General features: G+C 38.4%; 1 protein-coding gene across 4 annotated transcripts in view; it reads right to left on the bottom strand.

Annotated features, from left to right (window-relative positions):
* Positions 1–18,355, bottom strand: part of GSAP (gamma-secretase activating protein) — a 101,105-nt gene that overhangs the window by 57,586 nt on the left and 25,164 nt on the right. For all 4 annotated transcript variants that reach the window (XM_024990898.2, NM_001193061.1, XM_059885738.1 and 1 more), the window contains 7 exons: positions 18,184–18,233; positions 14,910–15,014; positions 14,628–14,687; positions 13,295–13,338; positions 12,085–12,170; positions 1,985–2,062; positions 489–566 (listed from right to left, as the gene is read on the bottom strand). In XM_024990898.2, coding sequence (XP_024846666.1) covers positions 489–566; positions 1,985–2,062; positions 12,085–12,170; positions 13,295–13,338; positions 14,628–14,687; positions 14,910–15,014; positions 18,184–18,233 — 501 coding nt within the window. The remainder of the gene's footprint in view (positions 1–488; positions 567–1,984; positions 2,063–12,084; positions 12,171–13,294; positions 13,339–14,627; positions 14,688–14,909; positions 15,015–18,183; positions 18,234–18,355) is intronic.

Raw genomic sequence — 18,355 nt, 5'->3', positions numbered from 1 at the left:
CTCAGTGAAAAACAACTCACTCAAGCTAATCTATCTATAAATGATTTATGGGACTCAGAAGCTTTTAGCAATTAGTAACAGGGAACAGATGATTTCTCACAGGTTTTTGTCTCTAAAATCAAGGGACAACACGATGTATTATTTCTCATAGGCTTTTAAGAAACATCTCATTCACTATCATCATTTTTATACTAACAAATGATCTTTTAGGATTGCTACTAAAAACACAGGAACACTGACATCCTAGGTTCTAAGAAGGGAGATACATTCCCCCTGCACCATCCCGCCTTTCAAAAAGCTCATTTTGGTGGTGGTGGGGGTGTATCCAGAGAAAACCTTCCCCTATCTGGCTTCAAAAAGGTCAGTCATAGTCATCACAACCTGAGTCCCAAAGAGGCATGAGAAAATGGGGTGCAAAGGAAAAACAAGGCCTAACATGTACCACAAGGAAAGGTCAGAGCAGAGAGACACATATGCTGCTCACTCACCAAGGTTGAGAAAAGTTATGCCCTTTGTCACATGTGAGTCAACACTCCCAAGAGTAGTAGTGAAGGTTTTGCTGTGCCCTGTGGAGAGAACACCAAGCCAGAGAAAGGATGTTAAGAAACAAAGAGCTGCAATTCCACCCAAGGCAGTGACTACACATCATACTCTCCACACTGAGTAACTGTGAAACTGACAAAGCAAGTATCTTCAGAGTCCTAGAGCTCATGGTTCCCCCCTCATTCTCCAGAAGCCAGCACTGAAGACAGATCACCTGAGTGGAGTCACAAGCCAATAGTTGTTCTGGGCTTACACATAATCTTAGAGCTTAAAAGGTGGGTTGTGCTGGGACAGAAGGATCTGAGGAACTTTACTTAAGAATCCAAGAGATGGAGCAGACCAGGTGGCTCTTTGGCCCTCATGCCTCAAGGCTCACTGCCACACTCTTGTGGTCATTAAGGCCCTTGAAGGCTTCTCTGAATCACTGAGGAAGCCCACTGTGAGTCAGAGAGGGTGTTTATCTAGTACACTCAGGGTAGTACTGGGCTTCACTTTTCATTCTTCTAACTCTTAATCATGGTTATTAGCTCTTAGTACGACTTTCAGAAAAGTTCTATTTACTGACTTTAATTATTAACCATTTGAAAAGGGTATTAAAATGTTCCACAAATATCAAACTTGTATTATTAAAGCATGCATATAGGTCTTCTGAATTTTCTTCTGTTTTCTTCATTATTAAGTTATTAAACATTTTTTACTTTGATCTCTAACTTCTGAATGTAACATTAGGCAGAATAAAATCTCGTGTGACCTGGCACAGTTTTTTTCGAAAATCCTAATTTTAAATAATTTTAAGTCTACCCACGGTATTATTATATAACTACTAATTTTAAGCAACTAAACAAGCAGAATAAATACTCTTTAGCATGGTTCAGGCTAAAACTATTAAAAGTCAATTTTAAAACTATTAAAGGGCACTCTGATGTCAACTACAGAACTAGAAAAGATTGGACACTTTACTCCTGTCCTCCAGGCTGACTATTGATATATCAATTTCTTGGGCCACGGATGTTATGAAATGAAATAAATCTACCTTAGGTCTAAGAGCTGTTAAAGTCTAAGATGGTAGAAACTTATTTAACTAAAACCTTATGTACCTTTGTAAGCTAAATCTATAGGTACCTTTCAATTAGTAATAATATAAAAATCAAAAACACACCATCAGCAAATACATCCCTTTGCATTGGTCTATAGGCCTGGTAAAAAGATATAGGTCAGGAAAAAATATATATTACACAATATTATTTTAAAAATAATATAAAAATAACTAGCTAACAACACTCATCATTCATAAATTTCTTTAGGAAATACGTATTATATAGGTACACAGATATATGATGTACTGATCAAATTTGTTATAAGGTAATAAAACTTTAAAATCTATATACTTTGCTATTTGGAAAAAAGGATTATGTTAAAAAAAAGAATAAATGAAAAATACCTTTATGAAAGTAAAACACTGAATATGTGATTTGTTCCCAAGAGTCAAAGTTCGGGCAGTAACATACACACAAACTTCCTAGAAGGAAGAAAGTATTTAGTAAAGCTTAAAAGAATCACAGACAAATAAAGTTTCCTAAGCTACTTATCCTTACTGCCATTCCTTTAGACGTTCTGCCTCAATTTACCTCATAGATTATTCCCAAATTCTAGAAATTAACTATTAACATGTTGCTAAGAAATTTCAATTCAACAATTACTCACCACACACTATATGCAATGTATTGTGTAGACTATTGAAGGCTAGGAAAATGAAGAGAGACTTCCATATACGAAATTATGGGAGTCTAGAGAAGTTTACAAAGCTTCATGAGATTCTCCTTATATACAGTTCCTCCCCTGTACTCTTTTTAAGTTTGTTCCCCAGCCATTACTAATAGCTATGGACCCCAGTTAATCAAAAATATGTCTCCTTCTTACAGAAAGTTTCCAGTCTTATTATTTATTTACAATGGAAGGCAAATTGAGGCAATGAGAGCGAGTGGTGTGTGAGCCTGTTCCCACCTGTATTTAGGTCCCTGAGGTCCATGGCCCAAGGTCAAAGGAGAGCTCCTGGGATGGACTGGTTTTTCCGGATGAGCCCTGACCGCCCTCACTTAGCCCACCACTTCAGAACAACCTCAGCCTGCCCACCCGCTTCAATGTGTAAAACTGTCCATTACGTCCAGCAGCTGCTGCCACCTGTACATCTGGGTAAATTCATCAATGACTTACAAATGACGGCATTATGCTAAGACGGATACTTCTATTCTAATGCTAGCATTTATGTGATCACCTGAAATAGGAGATTTCTAGGGTGGAAAGGAACTTGACAAACCTGGTTCTAGTCCCAGAGCGACTATTAACTAGCTATGTGAACTCTATTATTATTCTACTTCAGTGAATCATTTCCTCTACCATACTCCACTAGAGTTCCTTTGTTAAAAATCATGGTAGGGAAAAAAGGTCCATTTTCCCTAAGAAGGCTATTTCAGGACATATTTAAGCATTCTGTTATAATATTTATCAGTTTTGACTCTTCTAATGATTTTTAAGATTGCAATATATTGTTAGAAATTCATTTTATTGCAATATTTTCAACATGAAATGACAAAAAAGAATAACTTTATCAGATTAAAAAAGGTAACAATTCTGTTAGATTTTAAATTACCATTATGCTTAATGACCACACAATAATACCTTTATTTAAAACTACAGCAGACTCACTAAGAGTAAAATAATGCTATACTAAAGCATAAACAAAAATAGTAATTATAAGAGTTACCAAAGTCCCATGTACCACTTTGAATACTTTCATATAGTAAACATTCTATATGTTTACTACAGAATGTAAACCTATTGGTTTATCCTGTTCTTTTATGTTCTATGATCACAAGGACAAAGACATTTTTAGCAGACAGTTAAAACTTCAGCCTCTGTCTGACAATAAAGAAATAAGAATTAAAATAAGGTACCACATGTTCCCTTTAAAATTAACAAAGTTTTAAAAATTATAACCAATTCTGCCAATGGAAGAACAATCTCAAATAACAGTAATGAAAAGGTGAACTAGTACAACCTCTCTGAAAAACAGTTTTGCACAGAATGAAATATATTCACACCTGTTGACCCAGCAATTGTTCTTTCAGGAATCTGTCCTGAGGAACGAGCATGAAATGTAAACAATATAAGGAAGATTATAATCTCCATTCTAGAAAAAAAATCTCTACACACCATTCTTTAGAGAATCGAGGTTATTGTTTTCCTTGTTTTGAAGAAAGTTAACATGAGATCTAGAATAAACTTATGTAAAAACATACACTGAAAGCCATATTAGATTTCATAGCAAGTATCTCCAAACAGGTTGTAGCTTAGTCACCCTTCTCAATCCCAAAGGGGGAAAAAAGACACAGCAAGGGGAAATGGACTGTGCACAGGCTCTGCAAACCTGTCCCGCTCCTAGAATTTTCTCTGATAGCGTCAATGTTCTAAATCTGGTTCTAAATCTGGTAGCCATGAGCCACATGTGACTACTGAGCATTTAAAAGACAGCTACTGTGACTGACAAACTCCTTTTAAATGTTATTTGATTTTAACAACTTAAATAGCTGCACATGGCTAGTGGCTACCATACTGGACAACACAACTCTGGAGCACTGGTTCTCACCTCTGAAAGCACATTAAAGCTTCCTGAGTTCACAGATACCTAGGCTCCATTTGAGACCACTAAATCAGAATCTCTGGGGCTGATACTCAGGCATTAGTATTTTTTAAATTTGCGTGAATCATACTAATTGAAATCTCTAAGCCTCAGTTTCCTCATCTGTAAATAAAGAAAACATAGCACCTCCTTCATATGGTTCTAATATGAGTGTTAAATGAAATAATATGTATAAAGCTCTGGCAAAAAAGTTATATGTAGTCATAAAGGTTAGCTGCTATTATTATTATTCCAGAATAATTTTGCTGCTATTTATGAGTTGAGGGAAGTCAGAGTTTGGGGGAAAAAAAAAAAAAGCATGCTCTTAATGGCATATCCAGCGATGTTTAATGAATATTCATCAATGATGAAGATAATATCTCAAAGTTGGCTAGCCTGGGGGAAACCATTTGGACAATGAAAGCTATTATGGACAAAGTTTTCCAAGGGAAATTATCTCATTGTAAAAAGCTCTATAAAATGCTAAACAGAGGCCTAATTCTGGGAACTTGTGAAGGGCAACTACAATTAAATGTGCAGGACGGAGAAGTTACACTTTTCACCCCTCACCACCTCCCAGTAGGTGGTGCACAAGAAAGAATTACAGCCACTACAGACTCAGAACACACAGAGCATTCTACGTACCACTTCAGGGTTGACTCTCAAGATAGGGAGTGCAGTCTTTCCTTCAGTGCTTTAGAAAGTCCCTGATTCGGGTTTCCCTGGTAGCTCAGCTGGTAAAGAATACGCCTGCAGTGCAGGAGATCCTGGTTCGATTCCTGGGTTGGGAAGACCCCTGGAGAAGGGGTAGGCTACCCACTCCAGTATTCCTGGGCTTCCCTGGTGTCTCAACTGGTAAAGAATCCGTCCACAATGCAGGAGACCTGGGTTTGATCCCTGTCAGCGATCAATGCAAAGAAATAGAGGAAAACAACAGAATGGGAAAGACTAGAGATCTCTTCAAGAAAATTAGAGATACCAAGGGAACATTTCATGCAAAGATGGGCTCGATAAAGGACAGCAATGGTATGGACCTAACAGAAGCAGAAGATATTAAGAAGAAGTGGCAAGAATACACAGAAGAACTGTACAAAAAAGATCTTCACGACAAAGATAATCACGATGGTGTGATCACTCACTCACCTAAAGCCAGACATCCTTGTGAAGTCAAGTGGGCCTTAGAAAGCATCACTATGAACGAAGGTAGTGGAGGTGATGGAATTCCAGTGGAGCTATTTCAAGTCTTAAAAGATGATGCTGTGAAAGTGCTGCACTCAATATGCCAGCAAATTTGGAAAACTCAGCAGTGGCCACAGGACTGGAAAATGTCAGTTTTCATTCCAATCCCAAAGAAAGGCAATGCCAAAGAATGCTCAAACTACCACACAATTGCACTCATCTCACATGCTAGTAAAGTAATGCTCAAAATTCTCCAAGCCAGGCTTCAGCAATACGTGAACCGTGAACTTCCTGATGTTCAAGCTGGTTTTAGAAAGGGCAGAGGAACTAGAGATCAAATTGCCAGCTGGATCACAAAAAAAGCAAGAGCATTCCAGAAAAACATCTATTTCTGCTTTATTGACTATGCCAAAGCCTTTGACTGTGTGGATCACAACAAACTGGAAAATTCTGAGAGAGATGGGAATACCAGACCACCTGACCTGCCTCTTGAGAAACCTGTGTGCAGGTCAGGAGCAACAGTTAGAACTGGACATGGAACAACAGACTGGTTCCAAATAGGAAAAGGAGTACATCAAGTCTGTATATTGTCACCCTGCTTATTTAACTTATATGCAGAGTACATCATGAGAAATGCTGGGCCGGACGAACCACAAGCTGGAATCAAGATTGCTGGGAGAAATATCAATAACCTCAGATATTCAGATGATACCACCCTTATGGCAGAAAGTGAAGAACTAAAGAGTCTCTTGATGAAAGTGAAAGAGGAGAGTGAAAAAGTTGGCTTAAAGCTCAACATTCAGAAAACTAAGATCATGGCATCCAGTCCCATCACTTCATGGCAAATAGATGGGGAAACAGTAGCTGACTTTATTTTTGGGGGCTCCAAAATCACTGCAGATGGTGATCGCAGCCATGAAAATAAAAGATGCTTACTCCTTGGAAGGAAAGTTATGACCAACCTAGATAGCATATTAAAAAGCAGAGACATTACTTTGTCAACAAAGGTCCATCTACTCAAGGCTATGGTTTTTCCAGTAGTCATGTATGGATGTGAGAGTTGGACTATATAGAAAGCTGAGCGCCGAAGAATTGATGCTTTTGAACTGTGGTGTTGGAGAAGACTCTTGAGAGTCCCTTGGACTGCAAGGAGATCCAACCAGTCCATCCTAAAGGAGATCAGTCCTGGGTGTTCAATGGAAGGACTGATGTTGAAGCTGAAACTCCAATACTTTGGCCACCTGATGTGAAGAGCTGACTCATTTGAAAAGACCCTGATGTTGGGAAAGATTGAGAGCAGAAGGAGAAGGGGACAACAGAGGATGAGATGGTTGGATGGCATCACCCACTCAATGGACATGGGTTTGGGTAGACTCTAGCACGTCTGGATAGGGACTCCAGGCGTCCCTATCCAGGTGATGGATAGGGACGCCTGGCATGCTGTGGTTCATGGGGTCACAAAGAGTCTGACACAACTGAGCGACTGAACTGACTGACCCACTTCAGTATTCTGGCCTGGAAAATTCCATGGACGGTATAGTCCATGGGCTCGCAAAGCATCGGACGCAACTGAGCAACTCAGATAGGGTGTGCAGTCTTTCATTCAATGCTTTAGAAAATCCCTGATTCACCCTCCTATTGTTAAAAATGTATTAGAAAAAACTATAGGAACTCATAGTCCTAATATATCAGTGGTCTGACATTAACAGAGCACTTTTGCCCACCACTAACTCTTATGATCAGCCTCATCATCAAGATTTTAACTTTTAAATCTCTGAAAGGTAGCAGATTTCATTTCTGAGGGCAGGAAAATTCAGGGCCAAGATGCTTTCAAGAACGTAAGAAGTGATAGTGAAAGGACAAAGTACTCTCAATGACCAATATGGAACAACTAAAAAACAAATGTTATTACAGCATCAGCATGAATGTAATAGTTGAAATAAGTAGAGTTTGTAAAAGGTCCTGAGTCTATTGGCATTTCTTTCATGAACCATGTTTTCTGTTCTCCACACTAGTGGAAAACTAAGCTCCTTATTATAGAGGGAGCCATATAGGGATTAGACTATTTGCGCCTTTCTCCATTTGCTGAACTAGGTATTTGTTTTAATCACAAAGTTCCAAAAGCTGTTTTTGAAAAGTAATTTGGGAAATACATGAACTGACAACTTATGAGTTGAAAATAAAAAGGGTGCTTCTCTTGGTTTATTTCATCTTAAATCTGAAAGCACCTCATTTGAAACAGGCTTATTTTTTTTATTTCAAAGCTGACTGTGAAAAGCAAGGCTCCTAGACATTACTGAGAAAGGAAAAACAGGCTCTTTCACATCTTTTGCAAAACTGACCTAACATTTCTTAAGATATGTCATAGATAGCCTATTTATAAACTACTACTATTTGTGAGAAATTCCTATGGGAATAAAATAAAACAGAATAAAATCTTTACAGAATAAAAGCCTAAAATGATTATTTATATCTAACAAATTTAAAGTAAGTAGCAGGGAAGAACCAACTCTGGGGGCACCACATGAGCTCTGGATCTCATTACATCTCACCTTCTAAGCAAATTCACTCTATTACTTATTTCTCTCTGCTGTATATTGTCATCTTTTCTTTTCCATTAAATATCCTATAAGCATTCAAACATACTGCAGTCTCTACCGTCTCAAAAAATAATACCCCCACAATTCCACTTCCCCATCCAGCTGCTGCCTCTCTTATGCATGTACATGTTGCTATAATTTTTCAATTCTCACATGAGATTTCACCCAGCACAATCAAGATTTTACCTCAATCACCCAGCACAAACCACACACAGTAACTTCCACGCAGCCATACCCAATGGGCTCCATTTCTCACCACCTACTAAGTCACTCTTGTTTATGAAACCCCCTCGGCTCTTGGCTGCTAAAACATCTCACTTGGTTTCCCTCTTCTCTCCCCATACTCTTTCCTTTGTCTTTGGATGTTCCACATAAGCTTTGTATATTTATATCCAGATCTAATTGCTAAACCTCCTCCCTTTTTTGACCCTTTACTCGTGTGAGATGAGTGCAACTGTACAATAGTTCGAGCATTCTTTGGCATTGTCTTTCTTTGAAATTAGAATGAAAACTGACCTTTTCTAGTCCTGTGGCCACCGCTGAGTTTTCCAAATTTGCTGGCATATTGAGTGCAGCACTTTCACAGCATCATCTTTTAGGATTTGAAATAGCTCAACTGGAATTTCATCACCCCCTCTAGCTTTGTTTATAGTGATGCTTCCTAAGGCCTGCATGACTTCACATTCCAGGATGTCTGGTTCTAGGTGAGTGATCACACCATCATGATTATCAGGGTCGTGAAGATCTTTTTTGTACAGTTCTGTGTATTCTTGCCACTTCTTCTTAATATCTTTTGCTTCTGTTAGGTCCATACCATTTCTGTCCTTTATTGTGCCCACCTTTGCATGAAATGTTCCCTTGGTATCTCTGATTTTCTTGAAGAGATCCCTAGTTTTTCCCATTCTGTTGTTTTCCTCTATTTCTTTGCATTGATCGCTGAGGAAGGCTTTCTTATCTCTCCTTGCTATTCTTTGGAACTCTGCATTCAAATGGGTATATCTTTCCTTTTCTCCTTTGCCTTTTGCTTCTCTTCTTTTCACAGCTATTTGTAAGGTCTCCTCAGAGAACCATTTTGCCTTTTTGCATTTCTTTTTCTTGAGGATGGTCTTGATCCCTGCCTCCTGTACAATGTCATGAACCTCCATCCACAGTTCTTCAGGCACTCTATCAGATCTAATCCCTTGAATCTATTTGTCACTTCCACTGTATAATCATAGGGATTTGATTTAGGTCATACCTGAATGGTCTAGTGGTTTTTGCTACTTTCTTCAATATAAGTCTGAATTTTGCAATAAGGAGTTCATGATCTGAGTCACAGTCAGCTCCCAGTCTTGTTTTTGCTGACTGTATAGAGCTTCTCCAACTTCGGCTGCAAAGAATATAATCAATCTGATTTCGGTATTGACCATCTGGTGATGTCCATGTGTAGAGTCTTCTCTTGTGTTTTCTCTTGGGATTTCCTGATGGCTCAGTTGGTAAAGAATCCGCCTGCAATGCGGGAGACCTGGGTTCGATCCCTGGGTTGAGAAGATACCCTGGAGAAGGGAAAGGCTATCCACTCCAGTATTCTGGCCTGGAGAATTCCATGGACTCACAAGAGACTGACCCAGACTTGCCCGTGAGTATCCAGGAGTCTCTGGCAGAGGTGTGGGTCAGCTGTGGCCTGCTGCAGGGTTGGGGGCACTGAGTGCAGCAGTGTGTGCATGGGACATTTTGAAGGAGGTCGCCATTATCTTTGTTACCTCCACCATAGTTTGGCCTCAGGCCAAATAACAGGGAGGGAACACAGCCCCGCCCACTGACAGAAAATTGGATTAAAGATTTGCTGAGTATGGCTCTGCCCATCAAAACAAGACCCAGTTTCCACCTCACTCAGTCTCTCCCATCAGGAAGCTTACATAAGCCTCTTATCCTTCTCCATCAGAGGGCAGACAGACTGAAAACCACAATCACAGAAAACTAACCAATCTGATCACATGGACCACAGCCTTGTCTAAGTCAAAAAAACTATGAGCTACCCAAGTGCTACCCAAGACGGAGGGGTCATGGTGAAGAGTTCTGACAAAACGTGGTCCACTGGAGAAGGGAATGGTAAACCACTTTAATATTCTTGCCTTGAGAACCCCATGAACAGTATGAAAAGGCAGAAAGATAGGAGACTGAAAGATGAACTCCTCAGGTCGGTAGGTGCCCAATATGCCACTGGAGATCAGTGGAGAAATAACTCCAGAAAGAAGAGACAGAGCCAAAGCAAAAACAACACACAGTTGTGGATGTGACTGGTGATGTAAGTAAAGTCCGAAGCTATAAAGAGCAATATTGCATAGGAACCTGGAATGTTAGGTCCATGAATCAAGGCAAATTGGAAGTGGTCAGACAGGAGATGGCAAGAGTGAACATCGACATTTTAGGAATCAGTGAACTAAAATGGACTGGAATGTGTGAATTTAACTCAGATGACCATTGTATCTACCACTGTGGGCAAGAATCCCTCAGAAGAAATTGAGTTGCCTTCACAGTCAACAAAAGAGTCTGAAATGCAGTACTTGGATGCAATCTCAAAAACAACAGAATGATCTCTGCCATTTCCAAGGCAAACCATTCAATATCACAGTAATCCAAGTCTATGCACTGACCAGTAATGCTGAAGCAGCTGAAGCTAAATGGTTCTATGAAGACCTACAAGACCTTCTAGAACTAACACCCAAGAAAAATGTCCTTTTCATTATAGGGGACTGGAATGCAAAAGTAGGAAGTCAAGATACACCTGGAATAACAGGCAAATTTGGCCTTGCAGAATGAAGCAGGGCAAAGGCTAATGGAGCTTTGCCAAGAGAACACACTGGTCATAGCAAACACCCTCTTCCAACAACATAAGAGAAGCCACCCTCATCTCCTGCTAAAATCCTCCCATGGTCTGCGAGGCCCTCCATGACCTGGGCCCTGCCTACCTCTTCAGATCTCTCTACCAATACTTTTCCTATTGCTCACTCTACTGCAACTAGTCACCCTGTTCTTAGCTCACATACATCCTTCAAGTATCAAGGGAAATATTATTTCCTGCCCTAAATTCCCCGACACTGGTTTATAGAGGGACTTGTGGGCTTGAAGGAGACCCGAAATGGAGAGAAAACTATGGGCTGCATTTTGAAAAAGTGAGGTGGAAAAGGAAGCAATTTTCAGGACTAAGAATGCATTGGCTGAGGCAGAACATACTTGTACATATTTGAACATACTATAACAGTATCTTCTATTAAACCTCCACTATATGCTCTCATGGCTCCCTATAATTCTCATTCATAAAATGTACCATGATTCTATTCAAATATTTTGTGTGCACTTAATGTCCAACATCTGTACTAAGTAGTAACTTTCTATTAATGCTCATAAGTGATAGATCAATGAATACCACATAATATGGCTTTAAATGAATGTAATTTTAGTCCAAGCACTACTTAACTCTAATAGTAACTGTCCACTCAAGTTGGAGTATTAAATATGGCTATTAGATTTAGTTATTAGAGTTGATTACTTAGATGATTATTAAAGTTAATGAGCAGTTTTTTATGAGATTCATTGACTGTAATCATACTCCTCTCCTCTCATTTTCAGGCATTATTTTTCCCCTTCCCTATTTTTTCTATCTATAATAAACAGGTCTTAAGAGATGGAATACTGTACCCCCATAACTTGTATGTGAAGATTTGATTGTCAGCTCAGTAGGTTATAGCATGGCTCTGAAAGTAGCGAATCACATTGGTTTAGAACTTCAACATCAGTAAGCCAGACACAAAAAGTATGTTATTTCTTTACAATGAAGCAGGTGAGAAAATGTAGCTTGATTAAATATGAACCCATCCCCTCTACTAGAGAAATAATACAAAGAAAAACTTTTAGAACAATAGCTGGACTGTGGCTTCTTTTATACAGACAGCAAATATATAAAATTACAGTGGAGAAGTTAATTTGGTATGTAAATATCCACATAATCACTTATGTTCAGGATCCATATAGCTGAACAACACCTAAATATATGGAACTCAAGTAAAATTAAGTAAACTGACAAATACAACCCAGTTCTACCTGTATGGTTGGTAAAAACACATAAGGTCAGGTGTTCGGATAATTCCTCTTTGTCTTGAAGATCACTATATCCAAAGTTGACAAGTCTAAGAACATAAAGGATAGGAATTTACAAATAAGTTCCCTCATAAAAGATGTGAGTAACCACTATAATTTATCCACATGTCTTGAGAAATTTAAGTAGACAACATGTCTTTTTGTTAAAATAAATAATTAAAATAATAATTTTTCAATCCTTAGTCCAGGAAGATCCCATACACTGCAGACAGCAACTAAGCCCATGTGCCACAAATACTGAGCTTCTGGTCTACAGCCCAGGAACCCCGACTCCTGAGCCCTCGTGCCACAACCACTGAAGCCTTCATGCCCCAGAGTCCATGCTCCACAAGAGAAGCCACCATAATGAGAAGCTACTAGAGGGTAGTCCCCGCTTGCCACAACTAGAGGAAAGCCCACACAGCAATGAAGACCCAACACAGCCAAAAAATAAATAAATAGAATTATTTTTTAAAAAACAGTAATTTTTTAAAATACATGGTACATAAATGGCAATAGGGAAAAGGATACACAATATTTCAACTTTTTTCTAATTTTAAAATAATGTTGATGCTACATTTCAAAATAAACAGAACTGAATATTCATATATGATAAAGCTAGTGAAATGTAGCATTTTGCAATTATCATTAATTCAGGAAGACTTTCATTTCTTCTGTGCACTTATGGCTTTAAGTCTATTTTTTCAAAAGTATCTCCTGTTTTTACTAAATGTAAAATAGTCTGGGGGGAAAAAAAAAGCAATAGACTCAGCTGAGCTATAAGTGGATTGACCTGAGACATCCTCTTTCATGGCAACAAGAAAAGGGTTCTGATGCTTCATTCTAAACATAGAGCTCTCTGACTCTGACTCTGAATCTTTTTATTGAATTACAGAGCACTTCCACATATCAAAAAAAAATGAAGATGCCCTGTAGAAATAAATGGCTAAGAAAATCAATATGATTGCCTTTACATGGAAAAACCCTGTGTTCATACTTGATAACATTGCTTATATTCCCTATAGAAACAGAAACAGAAAAGATGACAAACACTCCCTCACATAAACAGAACATCAAATTATCCTTTTAGCAGTATATCACAGATTATGTTTAAATATAATCATTCTGTCCAGAAGTGTCTATAAAAAATAATAATAATTTAGGAGTAACCTACTTGAATCCTGAGTCACTTAATGATATATCCAAGGGTGCTTCAAACTGTCAAAAAATCAGGTGATAACAAAGCAAAAGATGACATTAGTTAAGTGATAGTTCTGGAAACCAGAGCAAACCTGACGACACTGTGCTTACATAATGATGAAGAGCTCCTTTAACGAGCATTATCTTTAGAGGTTATTTCACAAATCTACATAAAGTCCACTGGGAATATTCTGGAGTCTACATAAATCACAAGCTTGATGTATATTTACCAATCATAAATATACATCAAGATTTTGCTTCAGATTTGACTACTGTAGATGGGTTGTGTAATAAGTCAATTGGAAGGAGTAGGCTTTTATAGGACACAGATGACTGTGTAGGAAATGGTATCTTTAGAAAAAGAATGAGTGTGAGTCCAAAAAAGGGGGGGGGGCAGGAGGAGTAAATGAAATTCTTATAATGGTATGATGTCAATCTGCATTAGATAGCAATATTAATCCTAGCCAGGAAGAATAATGTTCTGTCCATCACAGATAAAGATACTTATGACTCCTCACTACAATGATACTTCTCACTATACTCCAAATACTTTTCCAGGAGTGATTCTAGATTTTTACTAATTAAACTATATCCTCTCATCGACTTTAGACTCAATCCACCATCCTCACACATCTTTTTGGGTCAAATGACGTGTAATCACGTACTACTGACCACACCTACCACATACTGCTGCTGCTGCTGCTAAGTCACTTCAGTCGTGTCCGACGACCCCATAGACAGCAGCCCACCAGGCTCCCCCGTCCCTGGGATTCTCCAGGCAAGAATACTGGAGTGGGTTGCCATATACTACCTTCTAATAAATACTACCTCCTACAAACCCTCACTCGTTTCTTTATTGTGAAGCATTCAGTTAGCAGAAATTCCCTGTGTGTGCTCTTCTAATCACCTATATTAACTGCATCTACTATAAGGCTGAAGCTTTGAGCTGACAGAAACTATATTACTTGCTCATACAAGCTATTAATACATGATCGAGAATGCTAAAATGCTCTTTATGATAACTTTCATTAAAAAGGAGTAATGGTTAGTATAAGGGTTTCCCTTGTGGCTCAGCTGATAAAGAATCCACCTGCAATGCGGGAGACCTGGGTTCGATCCCTGGGTTGGGAAGATCCCCTGGAGATCTTCCAGGGAAAGGCTACCCACTCCAATATTCTGGCCTGGAGAATGCCATGGACTGTGTAGTCCACAGGGTCATAGAGTCGGGTGTGACTGAGCGACTTTCACACAAATCACAAAATGGGTATAAAATTTCACCATATAGCCCAGTCATTTTCCGGACGTACCATTAAGTTAAAGTGCTCTTCAGCATAAAACTGGATGCATTTTAAGACACTCCTTGATTTCTAAAAGAGAAAACAGAGTAAGTAACAAAGGGGGAAAAAAAAACACTAGAGAGAGAGAAAAGGAAGCAACAAAAAAGCAAACAGTAATGAAAATCTTCATTATTTGTAATAAACTTTGACTGCTCTCATCAATGAAAATGAAATAACTAATAAATTACAATAATGATAATGTCAAAATTAAAACACTCCCATAAAAAAGAGAGCCAGTGGACTAGTTTTTACCTTCAGATCAATATAGTATAATCTCTGCTCTGACATATCCCACTGAGCCCAAACAAAATCTTCGGCTATTCTCTCTCTTGGGAGATGGCCAGAATTTTTAATTACCTAAGGAGGCAAAGAGATTTTAGAAATAAATAACTATTTTAAAGGAGAACATATCTGGGTTTCATAGTTATTTTGAATATTCTATCTTTATAGTACATGTAAATATTTCCACAGTTAATTTTTAGTTGCCACCTACCTCCAACACATACACATGGAAACTCTTTCCAAAAAAAGATTTAAGGTATCATTTCATTACTTGCTCTTCACAACACTCTGCAATAAACTATTTTATTCTTGTTCTTAGTTAGACAGATAGGCTGGGGCTGTTGAAGCCAAGGCCACACCTATCACAAATCAACAGGTAGGCAAATAGAAGATTCAAAGCTTCCTGTTTTGGACATAACACACTCAAGTATCTGCAGTCTAGAGGGCTTTACTACCAAAGGTCGACTGTGAGGACAAGGGAATACTCAAGCCTAGGAGAGGGGAGTACTGGGCAACAATCCTAGATCTGCCATAAACACTTCATGTGGCTTTGGTCATAGTTCTTACCTGTCCACCTTCTACAATGAGTATGATGATACTGCCCATTTCTCAGCAATACTTAATTATTCATCCTTTAAGATCCAGCTGAAGCATTGCCTCCTGTACAAAGCCCAATTTCACCTCCTAATATGAAGGCAAAGCTCCCCATCTCTGTATTTCTGTCACTTTGGCATGCTTCTATCACATTTATACTTTAATTAATGCTATAAGGCTACTCCAATGATTATGCACTCTTCTACAGCACCTTTATATTTTCAGTGACTTGACTGTTTCTAGTACGTAGTAGTACTCAAGAAATACTTGTCAACTAAAGGGAAAGGAAATAAGGTATGCAAGGGTAAATTGAAAGAAATGCTAAATGTAACACAAGGAATTCAGAGTTCATTTTCCTCAAAATGCTCAACAAGCAAAAGCTATACTGGAACAGGTAAGTAAAGAATGAAGACAAGTTGATGTAGCAGAATAAGGAAAAAAAGGGATGGACCTTTTTTTGATGGTCTGATGGACCATCAGAATGGTCCATATTTGTACCTAAACCCTCTCTAATCTCAAACAGGATTTCTCCCCTGAGGCTAAGTTGGAACTCAAGGGAGGCACAGGGCAAGAAGAATCATACACCTCTATTTCCGTTTGCCTGGTTCCATCACATCTGCTGGAAAAAGATCTAAGGGTACTTATCTGACTCTTAACTTTGGGAAACCCATCTTGTTTCCATCTGATGGCAACCAAGGTTCATATAGCAGTTCTTTCCTCTCCAGAGTTACCTCACCTGTGTGAGTCCACATTGTTGTGTTTCCTGAAAATGCTGGGATAAATATAATACCATCACTTTTATATAGGGATGTTACGGTTGTTATAGGGGTTATAGGTTGTTATAGGTTGTTATAGGGATGTTAGCAGTGCCTCACAGAAGGGCACACGTGGATGAAGGTGTGCTGGGGCTGTATCATCTTGGCCAGGAGAATCTTTCCTGGGCTTCTGACAAGTGCCTCCTGGCCTCACTCTCCCAGCAATGTCTCTCACGACTCCCAACCCCTCTTCTCACCAGCAGTCCTCTGTCCATTCCCAGTTCCTGACTCCAATCTGTTTATTTAACTATCTCCAAATCCTCACTGATGGTTTTGGGATTTCGCACCTTGGTCGTTCCTCTCTGGCCTGACCATTTCCAACCACTGGCCTTATCTTTGCCCTCCCATCCATCTGGGGCTCAGAGCTTTAGTCACACACTTTCTCGTCATTTCCCAGCCAGGCGTCTTGATTTGAGGCTTTCGATCATAGATACACAATTAACAAATGCCATTTCTCATTTCAATTTTGTTCACAGAATTTAAAATTAAAATCAGAGAAAGAGTATTCTGATGTAGACCATTTAAATATTGAAGGAAATCATTTTAATATCAGTAACATCACAAAAACTGTCAAGAAAAAAGACAACCTAGCAAAAATATACACAAGAATATAACTAAACAATTTTCAGAAAAACAAATTCACATACCCAATAAGTGTAGAAAATGTTCAAACTCAACAATACTAAAGGAAATACAAACTCAAATAATAATGTTCAGTTCAGTTCAGTTCAGTCGCTCAGTAACAAACCTATCAAACTGGATTTTTTAAAAAGGGAAACACATCTATTATTGGTATGGATACAGGGAAAGGGTACTTTTATATTTTGCTTGCAAAACTAAATTGTTACAAGTCTTCTGGAAGGTAATCTGGCAAAATGTGTTGAAGTTTATTAAATGCATATAACCATCAACCCACTTATCCATCCCTGAGGGTTTAACTCAAAGAAACATGTGTACCAAACATGTAAAGTTAAAAACATTTGAAACGATTTGTAATGTAAACAAATAAAAGGGGGGAAAAGGCAATCAAGTGAATATACATCCACGGAAGAATGGTGACAAAATTGTGTACATCTATGCCAGGGACCATCTGCATTTCTGAGGACAATGCACTAAGCTACTCTAGGTTGCTCGGCAGTAACTCCACAAAGTTCAATAAGGAAAGAGTGAATAATAAACAAACCTCTGGGTGTATCAGGGTGGGGATGTGAGACACAGAGGTATGGAGAAAAGTATGAAAAGATACACAATACACATGGTTGTGAACAAAAGTTAGAGGTGAAGAGTCAAGGGGGATGTGGAAAACAAGCAAAAAAGAAAAGAAAACTGAACTATATAGAACCTCAGTATATATGCTATGATCTCATTTATTATATGCATGCTTATGTATACATGTATACAAATTAAGAGAAATCGTATCTGTTTAGAAACCTACAGGGATACCCCTGATATGTTAAGCAAAAGCAAAGGCAGCAAATTAATACCTATACTATGAATCTATTTTAGTAAAAGCAACTGAATCCCAGTATCTGTGCATCGAACCCTGGGCGAGGTACAAAGCATGGAAGCATCACTCAAGGCTGTCATCAGTTATCTCAGGAGACTGATCGTGGTGGGGTGGGGTGGGGGGTGGTGGTGGACAGTGAGATAGATATGAAGGAGATAATCAACTCCTTTATATATCTTATATTATTTCACATGTTATAACAACCAATCTATAACTTGACACCAAATAAAGTAGAATGTTTCCATAACATTAATACATCCTTAATAGTCTAGAAATGCTACTCTTTATGGGAAAAAACTCTGAAGCAAAAGGAATTTCAAATATTTACCACTCGATTTCCATCTTCTTGGACAACTTGGATATGAAATTGTTCAATATCTTTTAAAAAAAGAAAACAAAGACAGCTTAACCTTCATGAAAAATATGAGTACTTTTTTTCACCCAACATTTGTGAACTTTTTTTTAATATATAAAAGCAAAGCAGATTAAACAATTGGCTG

The sequence above is a fragment of the Bos taurus genome, chromosome 4, assembly GCF_002263795.3.
Source record: "Bos taurus isolate L1 Dominette 01449 registration number 42190680 breed Hereford chromosome 4, ARS-UCD2.0, whole genome shotgun sequence".
NCBI classification, from domain to species: Eukaryota; Metazoa; Chordata; class Mammalia; order Artiodactyla; family Bovidae; genus Bos; species Bos taurus.
Note: the sequence above shows the minus strand (reverse complement) of the source record. Positions and strands in the feature narration are given on the sequence as shown.